The 20429-nt window shown below is 44.8% G+C and overlaps 4 protein-coding genes across 4 annotated transcripts; 1 reads left to right on the plus strand and 3 right to left on the minus strand.

The window, feature by feature from the left end:
* Positions 1 to 398: 398 nt before the first annotated feature.
* On the minus strand, positions 399 to 5899 carry LOC101773155 (DEAD-box ATP-dependent RNA helicase 48). The gene is made up of 10 exons (XM_004954405.4): positions 4738 to 5899; positions 4223 to 4329; positions 2929 to 2984; positions 2610 to 2834; positions 2313 to 2519; positions 2096 to 2182; positions 1720 to 1815; positions 1424 to 1639; positions 1081 to 1263; positions 399 to 920 (listed from the first exon to the last, which is right to left on the minus strand). The coding sequence occupies exons 1-10, from the start codon at positions 5793 to 5795 to the stop codon at positions 690 to 692; spliced, it is 2466 nt and encodes an 821-aa protein (XP_004954462.1). The 5' UTR covers positions 5796 to 5899; the 3' UTR covers positions 399 to 689.
* A 120-nt stretch (positions 5900 to 6019) lies between these two features.
* Positions 6020 to 8546, plus strand: LOC101773564 (methionine adenosyltransferase 2 subunit beta). The gene is made up of 6 exons (XM_004954406.2): positions 6020 to 6302; positions 6693 to 6852; positions 6954 to 7141; positions 7311 to 7434; positions 7652 to 7782; positions 8035 to 8546. The coding sequence occupies exons 1-6, from the start codon at positions 6075 to 6077 to the stop codon at positions 8164 to 8166; spliced, it is 963 nt and encodes a 320-aa protein (XP_004954463.1). The 5' UTR covers positions 6020 to 6074; the 3' UTR covers positions 8167 to 8546.
* Positions 8547 to 13255: 4709 nt separating this feature from the next.
* Positions 13256 to 13905, minus strand: LOC101774373. Its single transcript, XM_004954408.3, has one exon. The coding sequence runs from the start codon at positions 13789 to 13791 to the stop codon at positions 13534 to 13536; it is 258 nt and encodes an 85-aa protein (XP_004954465.1). The 5' UTR covers positions 13792 to 13905; the 3' UTR covers positions 13256 to 13533.
* Positions 13906 to 14115: 210 nt separating this feature from the next.
* On the minus strand, positions 14116 to 20090 carry LOC101774776 (ABC transporter F family member 3). The gene is made up of 18 exons (XM_004954410.4): positions 19771 to 20090; positions 18929 to 19144; positions 18534 to 18723; positions 18187 to 18395; positions 17904 to 18062; positions 17486 to 17614; positions 17315 to 17416; positions 17098 to 17244; positions 16482 to 16544; positions 16305 to 16351; positions 16164 to 16223; positions 15892 to 15974; positions 15690 to 15784; positions 15234 to 15320; positions 15011 to 15098; positions 14715 to 14800; positions 14577 to 14639; positions 14116 to 14477 (listed from the first exon to the last, which is right to left on the minus strand). The coding sequence occupies exons 1-18, from the start codon at positions 19987 to 19989 to the stop codon at positions 14361 to 14363; spliced, it is 2160 nt and encodes a 719-aa protein (XP_004954467.1). The 5' UTR covers positions 19990 to 20090; the 3' UTR covers positions 14116 to 14360.
* Between the last annotated feature and the right edge of the window lie 339 nt (positions 20091 to 20429).

Raw genomic sequence — 20429 nt, forward strand, 5'->3', positions numbered from 1 at the left:
TTTATCCATGTCGATGAATTCAAATTACGTGTTAGCTGTTAAACTGTATCTTCGTGCACTTCAATGATTTTTCCTCATGTTTTTTGCAGTATGAACTCCATTTGTGCGGGCAAACCCTCAGCAGCGATCTCCCGGAGCCCAGGATGTCAGAAGATGGTGAAGCCAGCTTCTGCACAAACAGTTGGAGTGCTGTGTTACATTTTTTTTTTTTGAAAAAAAGAGAGTGATGTGCTACTTCGAATCAAATATTTGCATGCATGTATCTGTAGCGAGATGTAAAGTGGTAGCATGCTAACGGCGAAACATTTATGGAAGTTAATTAAAGTGGTATCTCAACATAACTCTCTATACTTATGTGCATAGCAAAATTTATTAGATTATTTTTAAAGATATGTACAGAAATGGAAAACGATACATCCTCCTCTCTGATAGTCTACATGCTTTCACATTCACACTGGACTATATACATAATGCCACAAGACTAGAACGCCGACTGATATACATAATGCCACTAGACCCGTTTTATTCAAACGGTATAGCGCCCAACAGGAAGCTCAGTGCACAAATGTCACTTCGGTGAAAAAAAAAACAGCATATACTACACATCCATGAGAGTCAAATTTGTAGACTAGGATAAAAGCTACGGGAATACAGAAAGAAATACGTGCTGCGCTCAACAGAGGAACAGGTTATTTCCTTATTCGAATCCCAGGGACATCCTTCAGCCCCATTTTCAGGGCGGTTTTCCGGTATAGCGCTGGTGGTTTCTCCAAACCGATCGAAGCACCAAACCGGTTTGCTAGGTCAGCAAGCATGGTTTTGTCTCTACCGATGTCAGCGATTGAGTTGTAGTACCCAAGCCACGCATGGTACGCTGCTTCTTTGATGCTCATGTCAACGATTTTTATCGAATCATCAACCTGCAATGCAAAACAAAAAGCTGTAAATATGCAAGCACTATTCTAAATGAATTTTCCTGACAACACGGAGCATTAGCAATGAATTGCATGATGAGATGACCGCATGACATGATAAGTACAAGATAACAAGAAGGCAACAAGCAAAGTGAGTATTTCGGACCTTCTGTTTCATCTCCTGATCAATGTCTGGTGCTGGATACTTCTCAATTGGAAGATCACCTATCTCATTCATGAAATACTCTTCCCATGGCGCAAGCAAAATAATTCCTTCACCAGATTTACCTTCCCTTCCAGTCCTTCCAAGTCGATGGATATAATGCTCTCTATCAGGAGGAGCACCAACCTGATCCGAGAACTACGTATGTCAGTGCTGCAACAGTCAAGGAATAGCCAAGCCAAGAAACTGTATTCAAGAGTTAGACACCAATTCTGCAGTTGCTTAGGGAAATAAATGGTATTCTCTAGACTTTGTTCAACTACATAAATGATGAACAGAATCCCACCTGAATCACAAGGGTGACATCTGGATAATTCACCCCACGAGTAGAAACATCTGATGTTACAAGAATTAAGCGATTAGAGTCCCGGAACTCTTCAGATATGCGAGTTCTATAAAGCTGAGGTTTTCTTGAGTGAATTTCCCTGACATTTAACTTCAAATCACGAAGCATGATATACATAAATTCAGTCACCATGGCTGTTGTGCAGAAAACAATAACCTGTGATTTGAGGATTTATTAGTAAAACAACACATTGAAGCTCTTACAGCTGGTTGGTTGAATAAAAGGAGATGAGGAACCTTGTAATCAACTTCACGATCAATATGCTCTCGAAGTAGGTGATGAACCATATGAAAATGCAGCTCATGTGGTACCACAAGACACGACTGCTGAACCTAAGCTTAACAACAGGAGGTAGAAATGGATCAAGAGCAAACAAAATTATTCTCATAACAGAAAATACAAATGAAGGCTAACAGAGGATCAAAAACTTCTATTTTAAGCAAGATATGATTTACAAAAACAGCTCATGTTTCCCTAAAAGGTAAGAAAATGTGTATAATATTCAAATGGTTAGACCAATAGTGTATATTGGTAAAGAGAGGCGTATATTAAATATTAAATATTTTATCAGGATGGTAAAGAGAGGCGTATATTGAAGAGAAAGTAGGAAACCTTAGTTGGGGTTTCAACAGCTCCCAGGCCCACTGTATCCACAAAAACGTGGTCCCTCTTTAATACTAGCTGTGAAACCCTTCGAACCTGTCAGTCACAAAATAGCAACCATTGCTCCTGGTCTTAGAATTGTGCCTATCCAGAACTATAGTATTACACAGACAAAGCTATACAAAAAATTATATATTCGTGACATGAGCTATGCTGGTTATACTACCTCTTTTGGAATAGTAGCTGAAAAGAGCAATGTTTGCCTTTGACGTGGCAAGCTATCAGCAATCTTTTCTATATCTTTACGGAAACCCAAATCTAGCAAATGATCAGCTTCATCCAACACAAGCAATTTCAATCCCATCAAGCGGACAGAGAATGATGATTTGTTTTCAATGTGATCCAGCAGTCTACCAGGTGTTGCAACTAAAATCTAGAAAGGAAAAAAGAAAACAGAAAATGGTCAGGCTAACAGTTAAGTACTTCTATCTTGATGTTCAGTAGGTCATTAAATGTGACGAACCTGGCATGGATCAGATTCTAAACGTTTCTGATCAAGCTTAAATCTAGTGCCGCCAATAAGAGATTGAACACCAATTCCTTTATGGTACTTCAACAAGACATTTGCTTCGGCTGTAAGCTGGATAGCAAGCTCTCTTGTAGGGCAGAGGACAAGAGCAAATATTGGAGATACTCGATGATTTGTATTGTTCTTCATAGCATTCAAGACTGATTCAATTGCAGGAAGCTGTTTATCAATCCATTTTGAATAAATTGGTTGAACAGGAAAACATCGAAACAAACAGAATATCTGAAAGTAACATATCACGAGTGAACATTACCAGAAAAGCTGCACTTTTGCCTGTTCCAGTTTTGGCCTTGACAAGAACATCTTTACCTGCTTGCATATAGTAGTACAAGTGAGGAATTTGATGACTTCTGTGATAACATGTTCTGATAGTTCAAGCAGAGATATAACGGAATGGTATCATAAGGTGGAAATTATTTAAAAGCAGAACTGAAGTCAAGCAACATAGACCATATGCTTATAGGTGGCGTTTGGTAAGTGGGAAATGAGGGATGGGAATGGGATATGAGGAGAGATTTATACCCAAACCCATGTTCGGACAGTGGGAAAGGGATATACTGTAGAATCAGGAATGGGAAATGAGATTCTCATATCCCAGTCATCTTATCCTGATGAGGGGGATGGGTTTGGGTGGGAAATACAGGCTTGCCTGCTTGCTCTGATGCTCTCCGCCGTCGATCTGCCGGTCGGAGCTGACAAAGCTGCCGCTCGCTTGGCCGTGCGGGCACCTGGAGCCGCCGGCGCTCAGCTCACTGCGCGGGCCGTCGGCCCGCAGCTTGCCTGGCCGTGCGGGCACCTCGAGCCTCGAAGCTCGCCCCGCCGCGCTGGCCGCCTGGCAACAGCTCGCCCCACTGCGTTGGCCGTTGGGGTCGCGCTGACCGCAGCTCGTCCCGCCATGTTGGCCGCACTCGCCCGTCGCGTGAGGCGCAACCGCCGCTTGACGTCGCTGCATGGAGGGTCAGAACCTCCACTTTCCTCGCATGCCGCCGCCGCTCACCTTGTGGGCATGGGTCGTGGGGACTCGAGAAAAAGGCCGGGGTGTTGTGTAGTTGGAGTTGGAGAGGCACAACAAGGTGGGCAGGTGGCGGCGGCAGCCCAAGGGTGAAGCAGCGCTGCTTTTCTGCTGCGGCTTGCCCCTGGATTTCTTGTTTTTTTTTCTTTTTCTTGACTTTCCATCGATTATTTCCCAAACCAATCTGCTAGGTTCCAATCAAAGGAATGGGATAGGGATCTCATAACCCACGTCCTAACCAGCTACTAGTAACCCATCTATTTCCCTATCCCTTTCCCAACGCGTATCCAAACGCCACCATAGAAGATATCACAGTGTACAAGCAAAGATTAAACAACCCTACTTTTTGTGAGATGTACACGCATAAGATGAGGAGAGCAACCTAAACTTCACTCATAACTGGAGGGTGGGGAAAGTCCAACAGCTACTATATGTCTTGCACATATGTTATCAACTTTTTTTGAACCCAAAGTTCATTCATTTTCTTTTTTTTTGTTAGAAAACATGCGTAAAGAAAGTAAAATGAATATGGTACCGTCAAGACATATAGGAAGAGCTGCTTCTTGCACCACAGTTGTCTGTACATACCCAGCATCAGTAAGCGCTTGGACCGTCATAGGAGAGATACCACATTCATCAAATCTGAAGACAGATACAGCATAGCTTGTTAGTTGTATGGATGGTATATACATTTCAAAGTAGAACAGGACATGCAAAAAGCAAATTAATTATTCACCAATAATTCATTAACCTCGAATCAAAAGGGCAAGGATCGGATGTGCGGTGATGAGTAATTGAATTTGCCTCCACTCTTTGTATTATTGTTAAATTTTACTGTTACAGGTCAGCGTGAAGATAAAACGGAACTCCAGAAAGCCAAACTAGAATATTTCATATAATGTGATCCTTGCATTTCATGAATACATTTTTACCTAAATTTCATGAACAACCATACAGATAGGAGTTTTTCTATAGAGTTCATAAGGTCCACAAAAAATTAAACAATATCTGTTATGATAAGTAACAAACAGAGATGAATCTGAGAGTAACCTTTTACTGGTAAGCAGAGATTCGCCCTTGGACTCGTAACGCCTCCTCTCAGTACCCAGAACCTCCCTATTTTTGATCTCCTCCCGCAGCTCTCGGATTCTACCTGCGAGATCATTGTTTTCCTCCTCATAAGACTTGAGCACCCGCCTTTCCTTCTTCATATCGCAGTTCCTGAGAGCAGCACTGCTCCATCTCCTCCTGATGGTACTTGTGTCCCCAGATTCATCAATTTCTGAATCCTCTTCGCTGGACGCTCCAAACTTTCCAAACCTCAGATTCCTCTTGGGTTTAGATGTACCCTTCTCATCCTCATCTGATGAATCCGGTCTCCATTTCCTGCCAAAGCGCCTCGCAGCCACCGAGTACAATCTCTCCTGATTAAACAGTGCCAATGCCGCCTCTTCTCTTCCATTCCCGGCCTTAGCAAGGCCGGCAACACCCAATGGCCTTAGCTCAACACCCAAGTGCCAACTCATCGTGCATGGAGACGTCACCGAATAACACCTCTTGGGACCAAAGAAACCGAGAGAAGGCGAACTCCAATGCGACCAAAAGGGGGCAACTGTTCGGTACTCCCTCTTGGAATTGAACGCGGCCAAGCTCGGGCCCTTTCCCCTGGCTCCAGCCTCCATCCGAGGCTTGGGTTGCTCCGGAGCCATATCATCCCAATCCTTCCAATTCGCTCCTCCGCGGGGTTTCCCAGAGTCCAATTGCTGCTGCTGCTGGCCACCAGGTGGGATCCCAGTGGACGGCCCCTTGGCGCGGCGGAGCGGCCCGTCGTCCTCGTTCCAGAGGTCCTCGGCGCCGGGCTTGCGGAATCGATCGGCGAGGGCGCGGATGTGGGAGCGCGACGAAGTGGGCCCCTCTCCCGGTGGCGCGGCTGGGTCGGCGGCGCCTGGGAGGTGGGAGGCGCGGATCTCGGAACGGAGGCGGGCGAGGTAGAGCTGCTTCTCGTGGCGGAGGAGGCCGTGCTGCTTCTGCCGCGCCAGCTTCTCGTGCATCCGCTTGTACTGCCACTTGGACAGCCCGCCCGGGAACGTGCGCGGTCCGCCCCCCATCGCCGGCGGGAGAAGCGACGGCGGCGGCGGCGGCGGCGCGTAGGGTTTATCGCTCACTGCTTCCTCTCTCCCTGTGGGTTTTGACGGCGAAAAAGCAACAGACTGTTGAACTGAAGAGGCGAGCAGTTTGGTTTCCGCTTTCCCGGGTAGAGCTTTCCGCCTCCGCAAGTGGATGGCGCAAAGCAAGCAGCTGACCAGTGGGGCCAACTGCTTTGCTTCCCTCGCAGATCTCTCTCCCTCTCATCGTCAGCGGCCCTCGCAGGGAAGGGGAGGGGAGAGATGGCGGGGGAGAGGAAGCGGGTGCTCGTGGTGGGGGGCAGCGGCTACCTGGGCCAGCACCTCCTCGCCGCGCTCGCCTCCGACGCCGGCCGCCTCGACGTCGCTTTCACCCACCACAGCCAGGCCCCGCCGCAGCAGCTCCTCGATGCGCTCCCCTCCGTCCGCGCCTTCCACGCCGACCTCCGCTCCGGCGACGGCTTCGAGGCAATCTCCGCGTCCTTTGGACAGGTACGCGTCTGCATTCCCACCGCAACTCCAGCAGCAGCGTCCATCCGGCCTCGTGCGCGCCCCACATTTGATAGAACACGCACTTGGTCTGTTGGTCAGTGAACATCGTGTGCCATTTCGTCACACGAAACACCTCCGGGAAATCTCCGCCTGCATTTGCTTGATAATCCATGTTCAAAGGAAATGTGAGACTGGTTCATTTGCGAGTGCGTGCGCCTCGGTGTCGGCGGTCTCTGCATAGTAACTTCTGCTACTGCTCTGCTCACCTGTTCAAACCAGACTTACTGATTCAGTCATTGGCGATTGCTTGGCTTATATTACATGAATTACTAGCTCATTAGTACATAGTTCTCCACAAGCTGAGCACAATGCTAACTTTTACCTGTCCAGCCACATGTAGTTGTCAACTGTGCTGCAATCTCAGTGCCTCGGGCATGTGAACTGGATCCACCAGCTGCTATGGCTACCAATGTGCCTTCTTCACTTGTCAATTGGTTGCTAAGCTTTGGGAATGACGACTCACTTTTGATTCATCTCTCAACAGATCAAGGTAGAGTACTCCTGTCCTTGGTGTGTAATATGATGCTATTCAAACGATTTTATCTATGGTACATAAGTGCACAATTAAATGTGCCTCTCCCGTACTAACAGTTTACGAGGGGATGAAATCCTTCTACAAAGAAGAGGACGAGACATTGCCCGTGAACATGTATGGAAGATCAAAAGTTGCTGCAGAGAAATTCATTGTTGAAAAATGCTCAAACTATGCAATCTTGAGAAGCAGCATTATTTATGGACCACAAACAATATCTCCTGTGGCAAAATCCCTTCCCATTCAGGTAAATTACACTAACCACCAATAGTTACGTTATTTTCTCCCAAGTATAAGCAGGTAAACTCAGTGTTGCTAATGTTTGAGAACTGAAACTGACAATTGTATATGCATGCTGAAACACTACACTACCAGAGTGGTATCTGACTAAAAAGGTGCTTGGCTTTTGGATGCAGTGGATGGATAGTGTTCTTTCACAGGGCCAACAAGTTGAGTTCTTTAATGATGAATTCCGCTGTCCTGTTTACGTCAAAGATATGGTGGATGTAATATTGTCTTTAGCGAAAACTTGGTTATCAGGTATGGGCTCAACTTGTAGCATTTTACGGAACTTCATTCTCTAGCAATGCTTTTTCTTGTGGTATCACTGTGCAACATATCTGAAAACAATTAAAGGCGTGTTTGGTTTGAGGAACCACCCCATTCTAACTGAGGTGGTGCATCATGAGTCCATTCCTAGTACTAATTATCTTGTGAGGAATGGGGTGGTGACGGATGGCAATGTGTCATGATGCAGATGGCAAAAAAGTCCAGGTCCTTCTGAATGTCGGTGGACCAGATAGGGTATCAAGACTGCAGATGGCTGACTCTGTTGCTACTGTTCGTGGATATAACCACAGTATAATCAAATCTGTATCTGCATCATCGGTATTAATCTCATCTCTGTCTCAAAAATCTCGGAATGTAGCATTGAAGCATCGATATCTGCCTGTTAACACACATGGACTATTTCCCAAAAAAAAGAGTTATTTAACAACCATGCTATTTTAGATGCAAGTTGGGCCTTAACAACTGAAATAGTTTCCAACCTGAGCATTGAGCTCGCTTTAAGCATTGTGGTTTGATATGATTATTTGACATCATGACATCTTGTAATGGACTGACCCGTTTCTTACCCAGGTTAACCGGGGGGTAGCTTCTCCATCAGACATATCCATGGATATCACCAAGCTAACCCAGATGCTAAGTATCAAGCCAATCTCATTTCAAGATGGAGTCAGAGCTACACTTGATGCAGAAGCTAATTCATGATGCTTCCTCAACGGTTTGTTCGAGTTCCTAAGAGAGTTGCTCCAATTGAAATGTGGAAGCGTGACAAAGAATCACATTTAGTTTCCAAAATTGCAGCAGTGGTAAATTCTGTTGGGTCTAGGTTAAATATGTAACTTTGTACTCACTTAACACCAATGCCATCATCGCTCAGCGGTGTTACTGCTTGGTTGTACCATTCAGAATAAAGATGTCATTCATTTTAAATCCCTTTTTTATTTCAAAAAATTTTAAATCCCTTTTCAGAAGTCTGTAACTGTATTGTACATGTATGCTGATAAGAGTTACCATTAAATGAAGAATCTGTACCCAGTGATTTGGTTGTTTCATAACTTAAGATATATATTGAGATACTGCAAACTTACTATATGCCCAATGAGTGGTTTCAACCATACCTTGTTGAGCTACTGTTTTATATTGCATTACCTTACTTACCTATATATAGGGCATAATATGGGCCCAGACAACACTAGTTGCAGTGTTCACGCGGCCATGTCTGTTTGTGAGAGGGGCATTATGCTTGTATGAGAAGCAACATGACTTGACTCAAAACCTTGTCTTTGTAGAGTGACCTACCTATTGGCAATGCTAAGTGCTGCTACTCCTGTGCTAATCAGTCAATCTTTCACATGTATTTGAACATAGATTTTAGCACCTGTGGTATGACTAGATTGCATGGCTTTTGACCCTACGCAGCATGCAGGGAAACAACAGGAGGATGGGCGAATCACATTCACATGTGCCTAAACTTAACTGGCTAAAGTGGGTCTTTGGTGCAACTGATCTGCCAGGGCAAGCAACCTCAGCTCTGCAGAAACTAGAACCACATCAGAACTGTGTCACAGGCTCTAATGCTCTTATCAGCAAAGGTTCGACCAATGAAAGTTTGGACTCTCTTACACTTGCTGTAAACCATGTTTGCTTCTATCACTGTCAGCATAAGAGGGGTTCACTTTCTGCACTTGTTGGCAGGTTCTACAGTATATTTGTTGCTGTAGAATACCGGAGCTAAGGTGTTGTTGCTGTAGCAAGCCCGGATGTGCTGAAAGATATTTGTTGGCACATCATCAAAGCATGAGGTGCAGATTGCATCACTGGATCACCTTTCCAGGTAAGCATACTACATACTAAGCCAGTGCATGGTATGCTTCGTCTCCAGCTGAATCAGCAAATGCTCATCAAGGGGTACTAGATTTGGTTGCTTGATCATAGATTGCCATTAATCTTGCCTGTAATGAGACACACTGGTAGCATTAATGAATAAGGCAGTCGCACGGATTGGTGCAGAGGCACATCAATTAACAATCTAGCACGTCAAACGAAAGGCAATATTGTAGTACGGCCAGGGCAGGTTCTTGTGTTTACTTTCCTGTTACCTACCAGATCTGCTGAGCCTTACATCGACTTGACCAAACAGTAGACATAGAAATATGTAACTCATGTCTCTCTGTCAGTCTGTAGTCAGCAATCTATCCTCCGGTGCCCATTCTTTACTAATCACCCTGCGTGCTGGTCATTGGAAATTACAATGGTTGGAACTCACTTCTATTTATCACTTTGAATTGCCTTCAATTCCAGACGTCAGATAAGAATATCTATAACTTTTTTGCTAGATTACTAAGACTACTGAGGAGTTTGGATTTCTACCACATGTGGGGCCTAATTGGTGGGTAGTTAAACAAGTGGTGTTATGTTAGCTTAAGCTACCCTGCGTTGAAACTGTAATCTCAGGCTGCATCGGGGTGAGAGGGAAGCAGAAGCCATCTCACCTTTCAAACAACAATTGCTTGTAAGTGAAATCAAAGTCCGCAGGGGGTACCTTTTCAAAGGACCATTGGTTGCTTGCTTCATCAGGCTAACCTAATAGCATGCGAGGAAACTTTGCTACAAACAGCCAAGATTGTCAGTCAGCAGCCTCTCAGACTTGGCATTTCTTTATGCAACATGAGTTTCATGAATCTATCTGTATGGGTCTTGGAGAAAGATAAGTATCCTACTGCCAAACCTCTTCAGAAAACCTGACAGCTAAAATAATTCGGTGCCAGTCCATACAAAACAAAGAGGGGACAAATACTTCGAAGTTACGTACACCTAACCTAGCATGATCTAGATCTCCTTCGCTGTTTCACATGGCTACAGCACTGTTACTGTGTGACCAGTGGAAGTAAGACTTGCCTGAATCCCAAGTAAGCTGCTGGGAAAATTGGCAATGTGTGTTTGCTACATACTTCATTTTCGTACAGAATCCACTGGACCATACCATAGGATCGATGGAGGTTCATTTTGAGTTCTTTTTCTTGTTACCCGTGTCTGCCTCGACTATGGGCCCCCAGCTAAATCAATATTAATACCCTCCCACCCTTGCCTCCCATCCCTCTCTCTCTCTCTCTCTCTCTCTCTCTCTCTCTCTCTCTCTCTCTCTCTCATGCCATGAGGAGGATGCTCTTCCGGCAATCTCTCCCTTGCATCTTCCTGCTCTTGCTAATGTCACACTTGCCAACCACCATCCTTGGTTTGAGAACATTGAGAGAAGTGAGGAGTGACTTGAGACGCCATGAGCATGAGATTGCCCCAGCCATCTCTCCTTCTCAAGAGGTGGGCGACGACGAAGATGCAGCTGCTTCCAGCAAGTACGCCGTTTCAAGAAGAATGGTTCCTCAAGGTCCAAACCCTCTCCACAACAGATGAGATGAGCAGCATGCTGGTGGTTCTGGTATGTTCATCATCAGCTGGCTAACTCATCGATCTGCAGGTGTAGCTCAGTAGCTCCATTCACAAAAATACCTTTTTATCCTTGTAGCTAGAATTAGTGATAGAGATGCATATATATGCTGAATACCACCGGTGTAGTGTGTTTTGTTGTAATGTCAGGCTTTAATTTGTATATAGGTTTTGTTATATTAAGGTGTAAAAGTTGCTGTGTTCAATCTAGCTTAAACGTTTACGCATCACATCGCTGTAGTAGGTTGTATGGTAGACTCGAGAGAGAGATTCAGGAGTTCTGCTTTAGCAGAAGAAAGGCTGATTAGACAGTGCAATGTTTGGATGGTTACTTGTTTGTTTTGTTGTTTCAACTGTGCAAGCAAGGTGTGATCTGAGTTGGTTGTGTTATCTCTTGGTAGTTGAAGGGCTGCCATCTGCAGAAAGCAATCTGCTGCTAGCTCATGTTGCTATGTGTTTAGTGATCAATCAATAAGCTCATGTTGATTAATATTGAGTGGTCTCGGTCGGATGGAATGGAGGCATGAAAGTAATAACCAATAAGCTCATGTGTGAATGAAATGGAAGCCAAATTAGATCAAGCATGCAATGTGAGTTAACATGAATTAATGGTACCAGTCATCTTTTTAGAGGTTAGTTGTTTTTTTTTTTGTTATAATCAAGCATGCAACTGAGCAGTATCAGTCAGCATCTTGGGGCCGGAGGACGCGCTGATGGGACAGTGATTAGGTGCAAATATGTTTTTAAAATTTTGTTTGGGTTGGCCCAGCTGTTGAATTTGGACCCATCATTGGTATGGTCGGCGTAAACACATGTTTTTGCATCACTAGCTGATTTAAATGTTGCTGTTAATCTTGGAGAAAGAGTAGTATATGTAAAAGCTTACGCCGCGGTGATGTGGTAAATTATAACAAGTGTGCTGGGGCAGCAGCTGAGAGAGAGAGAGAGAGAGTGAAAGAGAAATTGGTCAAAACTCGAGATCCAAGGTAGATATGCAATGGTCAAGGCCAGCACAGCTGCTACCACTGACCATCTAGTACTAAAATATTTACCCGAAACCAGAAAAGATGCCCCCACACCCCAATGCCTTGGCAGGTTCCAACTTCCTTGATGTGCCTTCTGAAGTGTGAACCGACATCATGGTGCAGATCAGATGAGATCCGATCTCTATGTGTCTCGTGTGACAGCATGTAACCCCTTCTTTTTTCATACACACATATGAAGAACACCAGTTGCATTGGTGTGCTCGATCTCTACATGAAGCACAGACCATGCGTGCTGAAAGCAATAAGAGGATCGGAGGTGATTGTCGCTTAATTTGCTTCATGCATACAGCATATATGATATGACATGAGGAGTGGGCATCAGCTAGCCATCTCATCTCATCTCATCTTTATTAACACGTCTTAACCTACTTACCTGAAACAACAACAGAGGGTACTCTGATGCACGCCATCATCTTCGTTGTGGTATATCACACCCAGCAGCTCTCACAGTTTCAGGCAGCGACTTCCTGTGCCATCTACTGTATTCCTTAACCTCTGGCAACTTCATTATCGATGGATTGCACAGACAATTAGGCCCCTCTGCTTGCTTTGCTGGTTACTGTACCTTCAACACAATTTAATTACAGTGCCCCCCAAAACTTTATGCGCAGAAATGGGTCGCAGCAGCGTAATAATCACAGAGCAAGGACATGGATTGGAGGACCATTGCTGCCGCAGGGTTACAGACAGAAAGCCCAAGACTGTTTAATAGCACACAACAACTGGGGAAGAGTCCATCAGAAATACAAGAGTACCGAGGGACATGCAGGTGCACCAAGACATGATCAGAAAAATAAGTCCATACATAGACAGGAGTTTTAACTGATATGGAACTCACACAAATGACTATAGCCTGTGAATCCTATGTTCTCCTTTGGAACGGCAGCAGTTAAGAGGGTTCATAATAAATGGAATAGCAGCATGCTAACTATCATGTAGCACTAGCAGCTTACCCCAAGAATTCCATGTAACTAAATAAATCCTGAATTGTGCTACTTCTCAAGATCCTATCCAGCTACTGTTTTGAGGTGTAATGACACATAACAACGGATCAAAACCGCAGAGGTCTCATCAATCTATTCTCCGCACAATCAGATGATCTGGGTGGTTAGAAAACTCATGTTTCAAGAGAACTAGCGTATTTTTAACAGATGAGGCCATTTTTCATGCGTCCCAATGGATCCCTATGTATGAAACAGCCACCGACATTTACATATAAACATGATTCCATAGTTAGTCCCCTCGCTTGTTCCTCAATTGTCATTTGCATTAATAAAACAGCACGTGAACAGATTACTGATGCATATGTTGATTCAACTCAAATTCAATTGATAGGATGAACTTATGTTAAGAACAACAATTTGATGATACCGAGTCAATTGAAACGACAGGGTTACACAAGATATTCACACCAAGGGACACAGATTGCACACGAGAGCACACGACTTATTTGGCAGCGAATGGAAGGCGAGATGTAACAGCAGCTAGCAGAGTTGACGAATCATAACAAGAGGAGCATAGAACTAGTAGTAGTAGTACGAAGGAACTAGGGGATAGAGGTGACAAGAAGCAAGCGATTCATTCATACGGGCGGCACGGGCGGTTGCTCCTGCTTCTGGTCCTTGGAGTCGGGGAGGAGGTCGAGGTCGGCGGGCTTAGCGGCGGCGGCGTCGTCATGGCGGGGCGCGGAGGAGAGGATTAGGGGTCGGTCCTTGGCCTCCTCGTCGTCGTCGCGGTCGTCGTCGTCGTCGGTGGAGAGGTTGATGCAGGAGCAGCGCTCAAGGGAGGCGAAGAAGGCGGAGGCGACGCTGGTGCCGACCCAGGTGGCCCAGCTCTCCATGGCCGCCGGCGATCTGCTTGCTAGGGTTCGGCCGCGGTGGGGAGGAGACCGGAGAAGGGGAGGAGGAGGACTCGGTTGAGTTGGTTCGACTCCGTCCCGCTCCGCTCCAGCAAACAAGACTAGTAGTAGAGTAGTGGCACGCACGCCAGGACTGGGCAAGGCCCACCGAGCAGAGCCCAGCTGCTAGCCTTGACCGGCCCAGTACCAACACGCCTTTTTCTTTCTTTCTTTCTTTCTTTTTTGGAAAGTTCCCTTCTTAAATTGTCACACAAACGCAAGCCATCATCGCAACTTTTTCAACAAATCAAATCACGAGGCTAAGCCTAACCAGCATCGCATCAAAACTCTTGCATTTATTTTAGACTCCAAACTTGATACATTACAAAGTACTCTGTATATGATGACGATGCATGCCATCACCTACGGTAAGGGTACATGTCGCATCAGTACAATGGTACAATGGATAAAAACTGGATACCACTCAAAACTGTTGCTCGGTTTACTATGCGTTCCTTCAGCGTTTGCGGCTTTGCGCGAGGAAGAGGCGTTCTCCAGTGCTAATCTACGGTTTATTTAATCATCTTCTTGTAATCCTTGAACGTGCCCGAGAAGGGGGTCACCCTGCCGTCTGACACCACCCAAAGCTCGTCCACGCTTCCGGTGATGAGATGCTCGTCGTGACTCACCTGCAAAACCAATGTCAGTGTCACTCTCTTCTCGGCACAGAACACGACCAAGCACTGAAACAGGAAAAACATCTTGCCAGCAACGCAATGCCGCCTTACCATTAGCACTCCTCCCTGGAACACCAGTAAACCTTGGATGAGTGCCTCAACTGCATCCAGATCCTGCAACACAGAGGGAGTTCAGTTCAGTTCTGCTCACAACCACCCTAGAAAAAAAAACTGAGGTGATTTACTTACCAGATGGTTAGAAGGCTCATCGAGAAGTATAATGTGTGGTTTCTTGAAGGTGATTTTGGCGAATGCAACCCTGCTCTTCTGACCACCTGAAATTGCAAGTGCTTTAATTAGGATCGAGTAATTTTAAATTCCACCTACAGATGAATCCTTTGCAATTTTGTCAGAACTGAGACAGTCATAAACTAGTACTACCTCCGTATCGAAATATTTGTCACTGTACTACTAAATATTTTGATACGGAGGGAGTAGCATATTTCAGCACCTAAAACCTCCTATGCGATGGCTGTGATGTCTACCTGATAAAGTATACATAGGCTGGAGGGCAAGATTTCCTGAAACACCAAAGGAACCCAGATGTGACCTCAACTTCTGCTCAGGTACACCCTGCAAACAGCATCATATACATTTTTCTCGTATTAAACCTAGTGTTTATATTTGAGAATAGAGAATATTCATCTTAGCTATCCACCAGGTGAAGATTCATATCCTACAGCAAACAGAGATGATGCTTGAACTTACCGGATAGCACCTCATCATGTACAGAAGGGGATTCACAGTTAAATCAAGCCCATCAACATGATGTTGATTGAATACAGCCATGCGGACCTGTAAAACAACAGGAAAAAGAAAACCAACAAATCAATGAGAGGATGCTGCAAAGAAAACCCCACGGTAATCAACAATGAAAGCAAATCGATCTTGCCATATGTATATGGCAGCATTATACTAGTAAGCAAAGAAAAAACATCAATGTTAAGGATCTAGTTTTGTCATTTTGTCCGATTCAGTAATGGCATAGAACAAAAATGCCATACTGGCATCTCAATACAAAACTATCATCACAATCACAGAACAACGCTTTAGAATGGTGTAGATAGGAGTTCATGTAACGCAAGTTTTTAGAAGGAAGAAAAAGCAATAGAAGTTACATGGTGGTAAAAAAACCACGATTGTAGCAACAGGAGAATCAAGCACCTTGGGGGAGCGGAATACTGTTCCAGAAGTTGGCTGCAGATCTCCAGATATTAATTTCAGTATAGTGGACTTGCCAATGCCATTAGCACCAACCACTGAAACAGTAAGTCAATGAGTGACCGAAAAATGGAAGTACTAGAACTTAAAATATTAGAGAATAATCTTCAGTCGAGATAAGATGAGTGGAACAAAGAAACCATACTTGCTATGCGGCTGTCGAGGTCGATACCAAAATTCAAATTCTTAAACAAAATAGGCCCTCCAGGATAACCAAACGAGGCATCACTGCAAAGAAGGAAATAATTATTCAACAATCAACAGAGAATGAACATATCACATGGATGCCTAAAATAATAACTGGTAAATTAATAGAGAAGGTAGAAACAAAAGGCAAGGGATAAAAGGCCAACTGGTGCGTATGGTAAGAGGGAAAATATATTTCATAAATGATAAAATATGGATCAGAAATGAAACCTGAAGCTAATGATTGGTGGTCCAGGGCGATCATCTGGGGTTGGAAACTCAAATTTATAGCTGCAAGAAATTAATCAAACAATTGCTGAATTGACTGTAACCAAAATACTAAAGTACAATAGATTTAGTGGGTAGACATACTCTGGATCACTGACAACAGCGTCAACATGTTCCATTCGCTCCAATGCCTGAGATAGTACAGATAAGAGTATCACGTCAGACATCAATTTTGTCACTGAATTACATCAAATATCAAAATGTCAGTTGGGGGTTTGAACTGCAAAAGTATTAACATGGAGACTGTCTGAGAAAACACACCTTGATTCTTGATTGAACAAGCGATGCTCTCTTTGCATTGTACCGGAACTTGTCAATGAATGCCTACAGAGAAAATAAACAATTAAACTTCACCCTTGGTCTTTGAGGAAATATCTAGAAGCACTTAATACCCTCAGCCATTTCCAGTAATTCTGTTTCTCTTTCACTTTGAGCTTATATTAGACAGATTGTCTCGAGCATTTTGTCTCACTAAAGCCCTGGAAGCTGGGCCAGCTCACCTTGCAGAAGCTTCAGCTGCCTACAGAGTAGCTAGCCATGATCAAGCTAAAAGAAATTTGCAGTCTACTATTATTCAACAACAAAGCCTTTTAGTCCCAAGCAAGTTGGGGTAGGCTACAGATGGACATGGTGTGATCAATTCAGAAAAACTTCTGTGCTAGACAACTTGCAGAGCCATATGGTTAATTTGAAATGGGCTAACGAGGGAGTTGCTTGCATGCTCCTGAAAAGGAAGTTTATTAACCCATAAAAAACATGGATGAACTAAAGTGTCACCTTCCAATTCATTGTTTGCTACAGAAACATCATAGTTTTCTTGAAACAAGGCACTAAAGCACTCTCAGGGCTAATGATACTTGCTAGGGAAAAAAATAACCTGCATGTGGGATCTGGCCTTCTCATTTGTTTCAAAGGCTTTCTGCTGATTCTTAAGGTGCTCTTCCCTTGTCCTCTCAAACGTGTCATAGTCACCTTTGTAAGCATGTAGCTTTCTACCATGTAGATGAAGAATGTCGGTGACAACCTAAAAAGTTCTGGTCAATCAGTTATCCAGTTTAAACCAACACAGGAAAAACATATGCTGACGTACATACCGTATTCAAAAACTCCCTAGCATGCGATACAACAATAAATGTCTTTGGCCACTTCAGGAGATATGTTTCTAGCCATAACACAGCGTGGAGATCAAGATGGTTCTGGAAAGTGATAGGCTGTTAGCATTAGCCAGTAAGTGAAGAAAAACAACCCCCATATTTCCAACTTACTGTCGGCTCATCAAGAAGTAGTAAATCAGGCTCAATGAACAGAGCACGTGCTAGAGCTATTCTCATGCGCCATCCACCAGAAAACTCTTTTGTACGTTTGCGTTGCATTTCTGGAGTGAAACTAAGACCCTGCAAGGAGTTCCACCATTCAAAACAGTACAATGTAAGCATGTAATCAGCATGTGCAAGTCCTATGCTATTTTTTTAGATCAATATGTATGCGCAAATCCTACCTTCCTAATTTAGGACAAACTCTAAATACAAAACGTCATGAAATGTTTTTGCCCCTATGAACGACTGTTTATTTTAGACAGGCATTGGTGCTTGAAAGAATAAAGTACAGCATTTTAAACGGGAGCAAAAGCAAACCAGCAACATGATATTGTGCAAATGGTACAGACAAGGGAAATAAACATACCGCCAAAATTGATGCCGCACGAGCCTCTGCAGCATCTGCATCGATGAACTCGAGCCGTTTATATATCTCCTCAAGCCTCTTGCTAATAGAATCTTTGTCGAGATCAACCTTGCTCTTGCCCGAGCCTTCCCCGAACTCAACCTCAATCTCTAGGTCTTTCTGCATAGCAATGGTAACAGTTAGCTGAATGGAACACCAGACAAAGAGGGAAAGTTCGAAGGAGGAAAAAACATCAGGCAAGAAGCAGTAGATATCAAGAAAAGTAAATTCTTCACTAGTCAACCTGTTGTTGAACCAGGCGGGCCTCTTCCTGCAGAAGTTGAACTCGTTCAACATCAGCATTCAGAACACACTGCAAAGCCGTGGTGTCATCACCCACAACCTCTTGCTCAACATGCAATATCTGACAGTTTTTGGGAATACCATCAATTGCATGCATCGCCATAGCTCTGAGAAAAGATGTCTTCCCAGTACCATTTCTTCCAACAAGGCCTGAAATGGGTAGATAAGACATGCTGAAGCTTGTTGAATCATATAAATGAACTGAACATGCTTCCCTGCCAAAGTGTTATTTATTGGGAGTTACAGAACACCATGAAGTTCATAAAGTACTCTTGAGTTGTAACTCACCATAGTGCCTTCCAAAGGCAAGTGTTATAGTGGCTTCTTGAATAAGATCACGGCCACCAACAGTGACACTGAAGTTCTCCATATGTATATCCCTAACAGCTGGGCCACCATCATTACTATGATCTACATAAACAGGAGGCATTCCAGCCCTAAGTTCCTCCATCTCTGCGACATGCATTTGGTATTGTGCCTGCACCAGCAAGCAGAACAATATACAAAGGAATATATTCAGGAAGGGAGACATTTGCATCTACCATTACAAAAATAACGAAGGGGGAAAATATGCTGAAACATCAGACATGCACCGCTAAAATTTTCATCTCAAAATACAAGCAAAGGCAAAGCATCGTATGGCAATCTAAGAGAAGCCATCGGCGAAGTAAAGAACACATTACCTCTCTTTGCCTCTCATCCTTTCTTTTTTTCCGTTCAATCTTGGCTTTATCGCGTGAAGATAGCAATGGTCCCTCAAATACTTCTGGTTGCTTTTTCGGAGCGACATCCTCGTCCATCCCCGCATTCATACGTAACGGTGTAACAAGACTACGCATAGCTTGTTTGGGTTTCACCAGACCATGCTTTCCAAACTTTTCACAAAGCTTACTGCAGACCTACAGTGAAGTGAAAACCAAACACATTTAAGCCATACTGCAATAAAATCTGAATCACGCAATCTCTGTCTATCCCTGAACGTGTAGATTGTTCGATGGCTGTACTGGCTCTCAGAACAGAGGTTAACGAACAGCAATAAAAGACATTTTGATCGGTGCAGTGCAGCCACCTCAGAGCAGCTAGTCGAAGAGAGCATCAGGAAGTGAATAAGCTAGAATACAATTCACTTTGATGATAACTGAAGCGCATTAAAAGGCGGAATGTTATCGGTAAATCAAGTCATTTGGAACAGCTATCCTCGATGCGTCAATGGATGTCGGAGCCATCAGTAACTCAATGAAACAAACTGTATCTACTGTGCAGTTCTATAGGTTGAAAGCTTCCAGATAGGTCGTGCTACACCATGGCTGCCTTGAATGGTCAGTGTTGCCTCCTAATCAAAGAAACGATTGAGGAACCAGAGAATAGGACCAATCCATAATACATGCGATTGTGTTTACAGCGTCAAGCGATCGAAGGAATAACGAGTCCGTGGGATGGTCAGATCGGAGAAGTCCATCGGGTAGTCCTAGTAGACTAGAAGGGGACGAGATGCGCCGCGGTAGGAATGGGCGTGCGGGTATACCTGGAGGCAGTGGTCCTGGCCGGAGACGCATCCGGAGTCGATGAGGAGCTCTCCAAGCGCTTCGAAGATGCCGTGCCCATCGGGGGCGCCGAAGTCGAAGTCCTCGTCGGCGAGGACGTTGGCGATGTAGTCGATGATGGGCTGGTCCACCTCCTCGACGACGTCGGGGCCCAGGACCTCCCGCACCACCCCCATGCTCGCGGCGGCTGCAGCCGCCATCCTCCTTTCTTCTCCTTTCTCCCGCGACGGCGAACCAGCAAGGGCTTGGCCGGATGGGCGTGGAGCGTGAGCAGAGCAGACCACGGGCGGCGCCTGGAGCTTCTGGATGCTTGGAGAGTTTGCGGCAGCCGTCTGATGCCTGAGCGGACGGTCCCGATGACCTCACGAGCCGCCTCTTTGGGCTGTGGGCCTCAACTCGTAGGATAATAGGCCCATCAAGGTGAAGCGCCCAATTGGGTATCTTGGCGATGGACTACTGAATCGTTGGAGCAGAGCAACAGAAATGATAAGGGCGATTGTTGAGTGGAGACATCTCGAACTCGCAACCATGAAAAAATTGTCCCACGAACTGGCTGAGCAATTGCACCTGGGTCAAGAAGATTGCAGACTGAACTGGCCGCGCTCCGGCGGCCACCCCAACGCTGGGCACTGCCCAGTGT

This window comes from Setaria italica, chromosome I, assembly GCF_000263155.2.
Source record: "Setaria italica strain Yugu1 chromosome I, Setaria_italica_v2.0, whole genome shotgun sequence".
Classification (NCBI taxonomy): Eukaryota; Viridiplantae; Streptophyta; class Magnoliopsida; order Poales; family Poaceae; genus Setaria; species Setaria italica.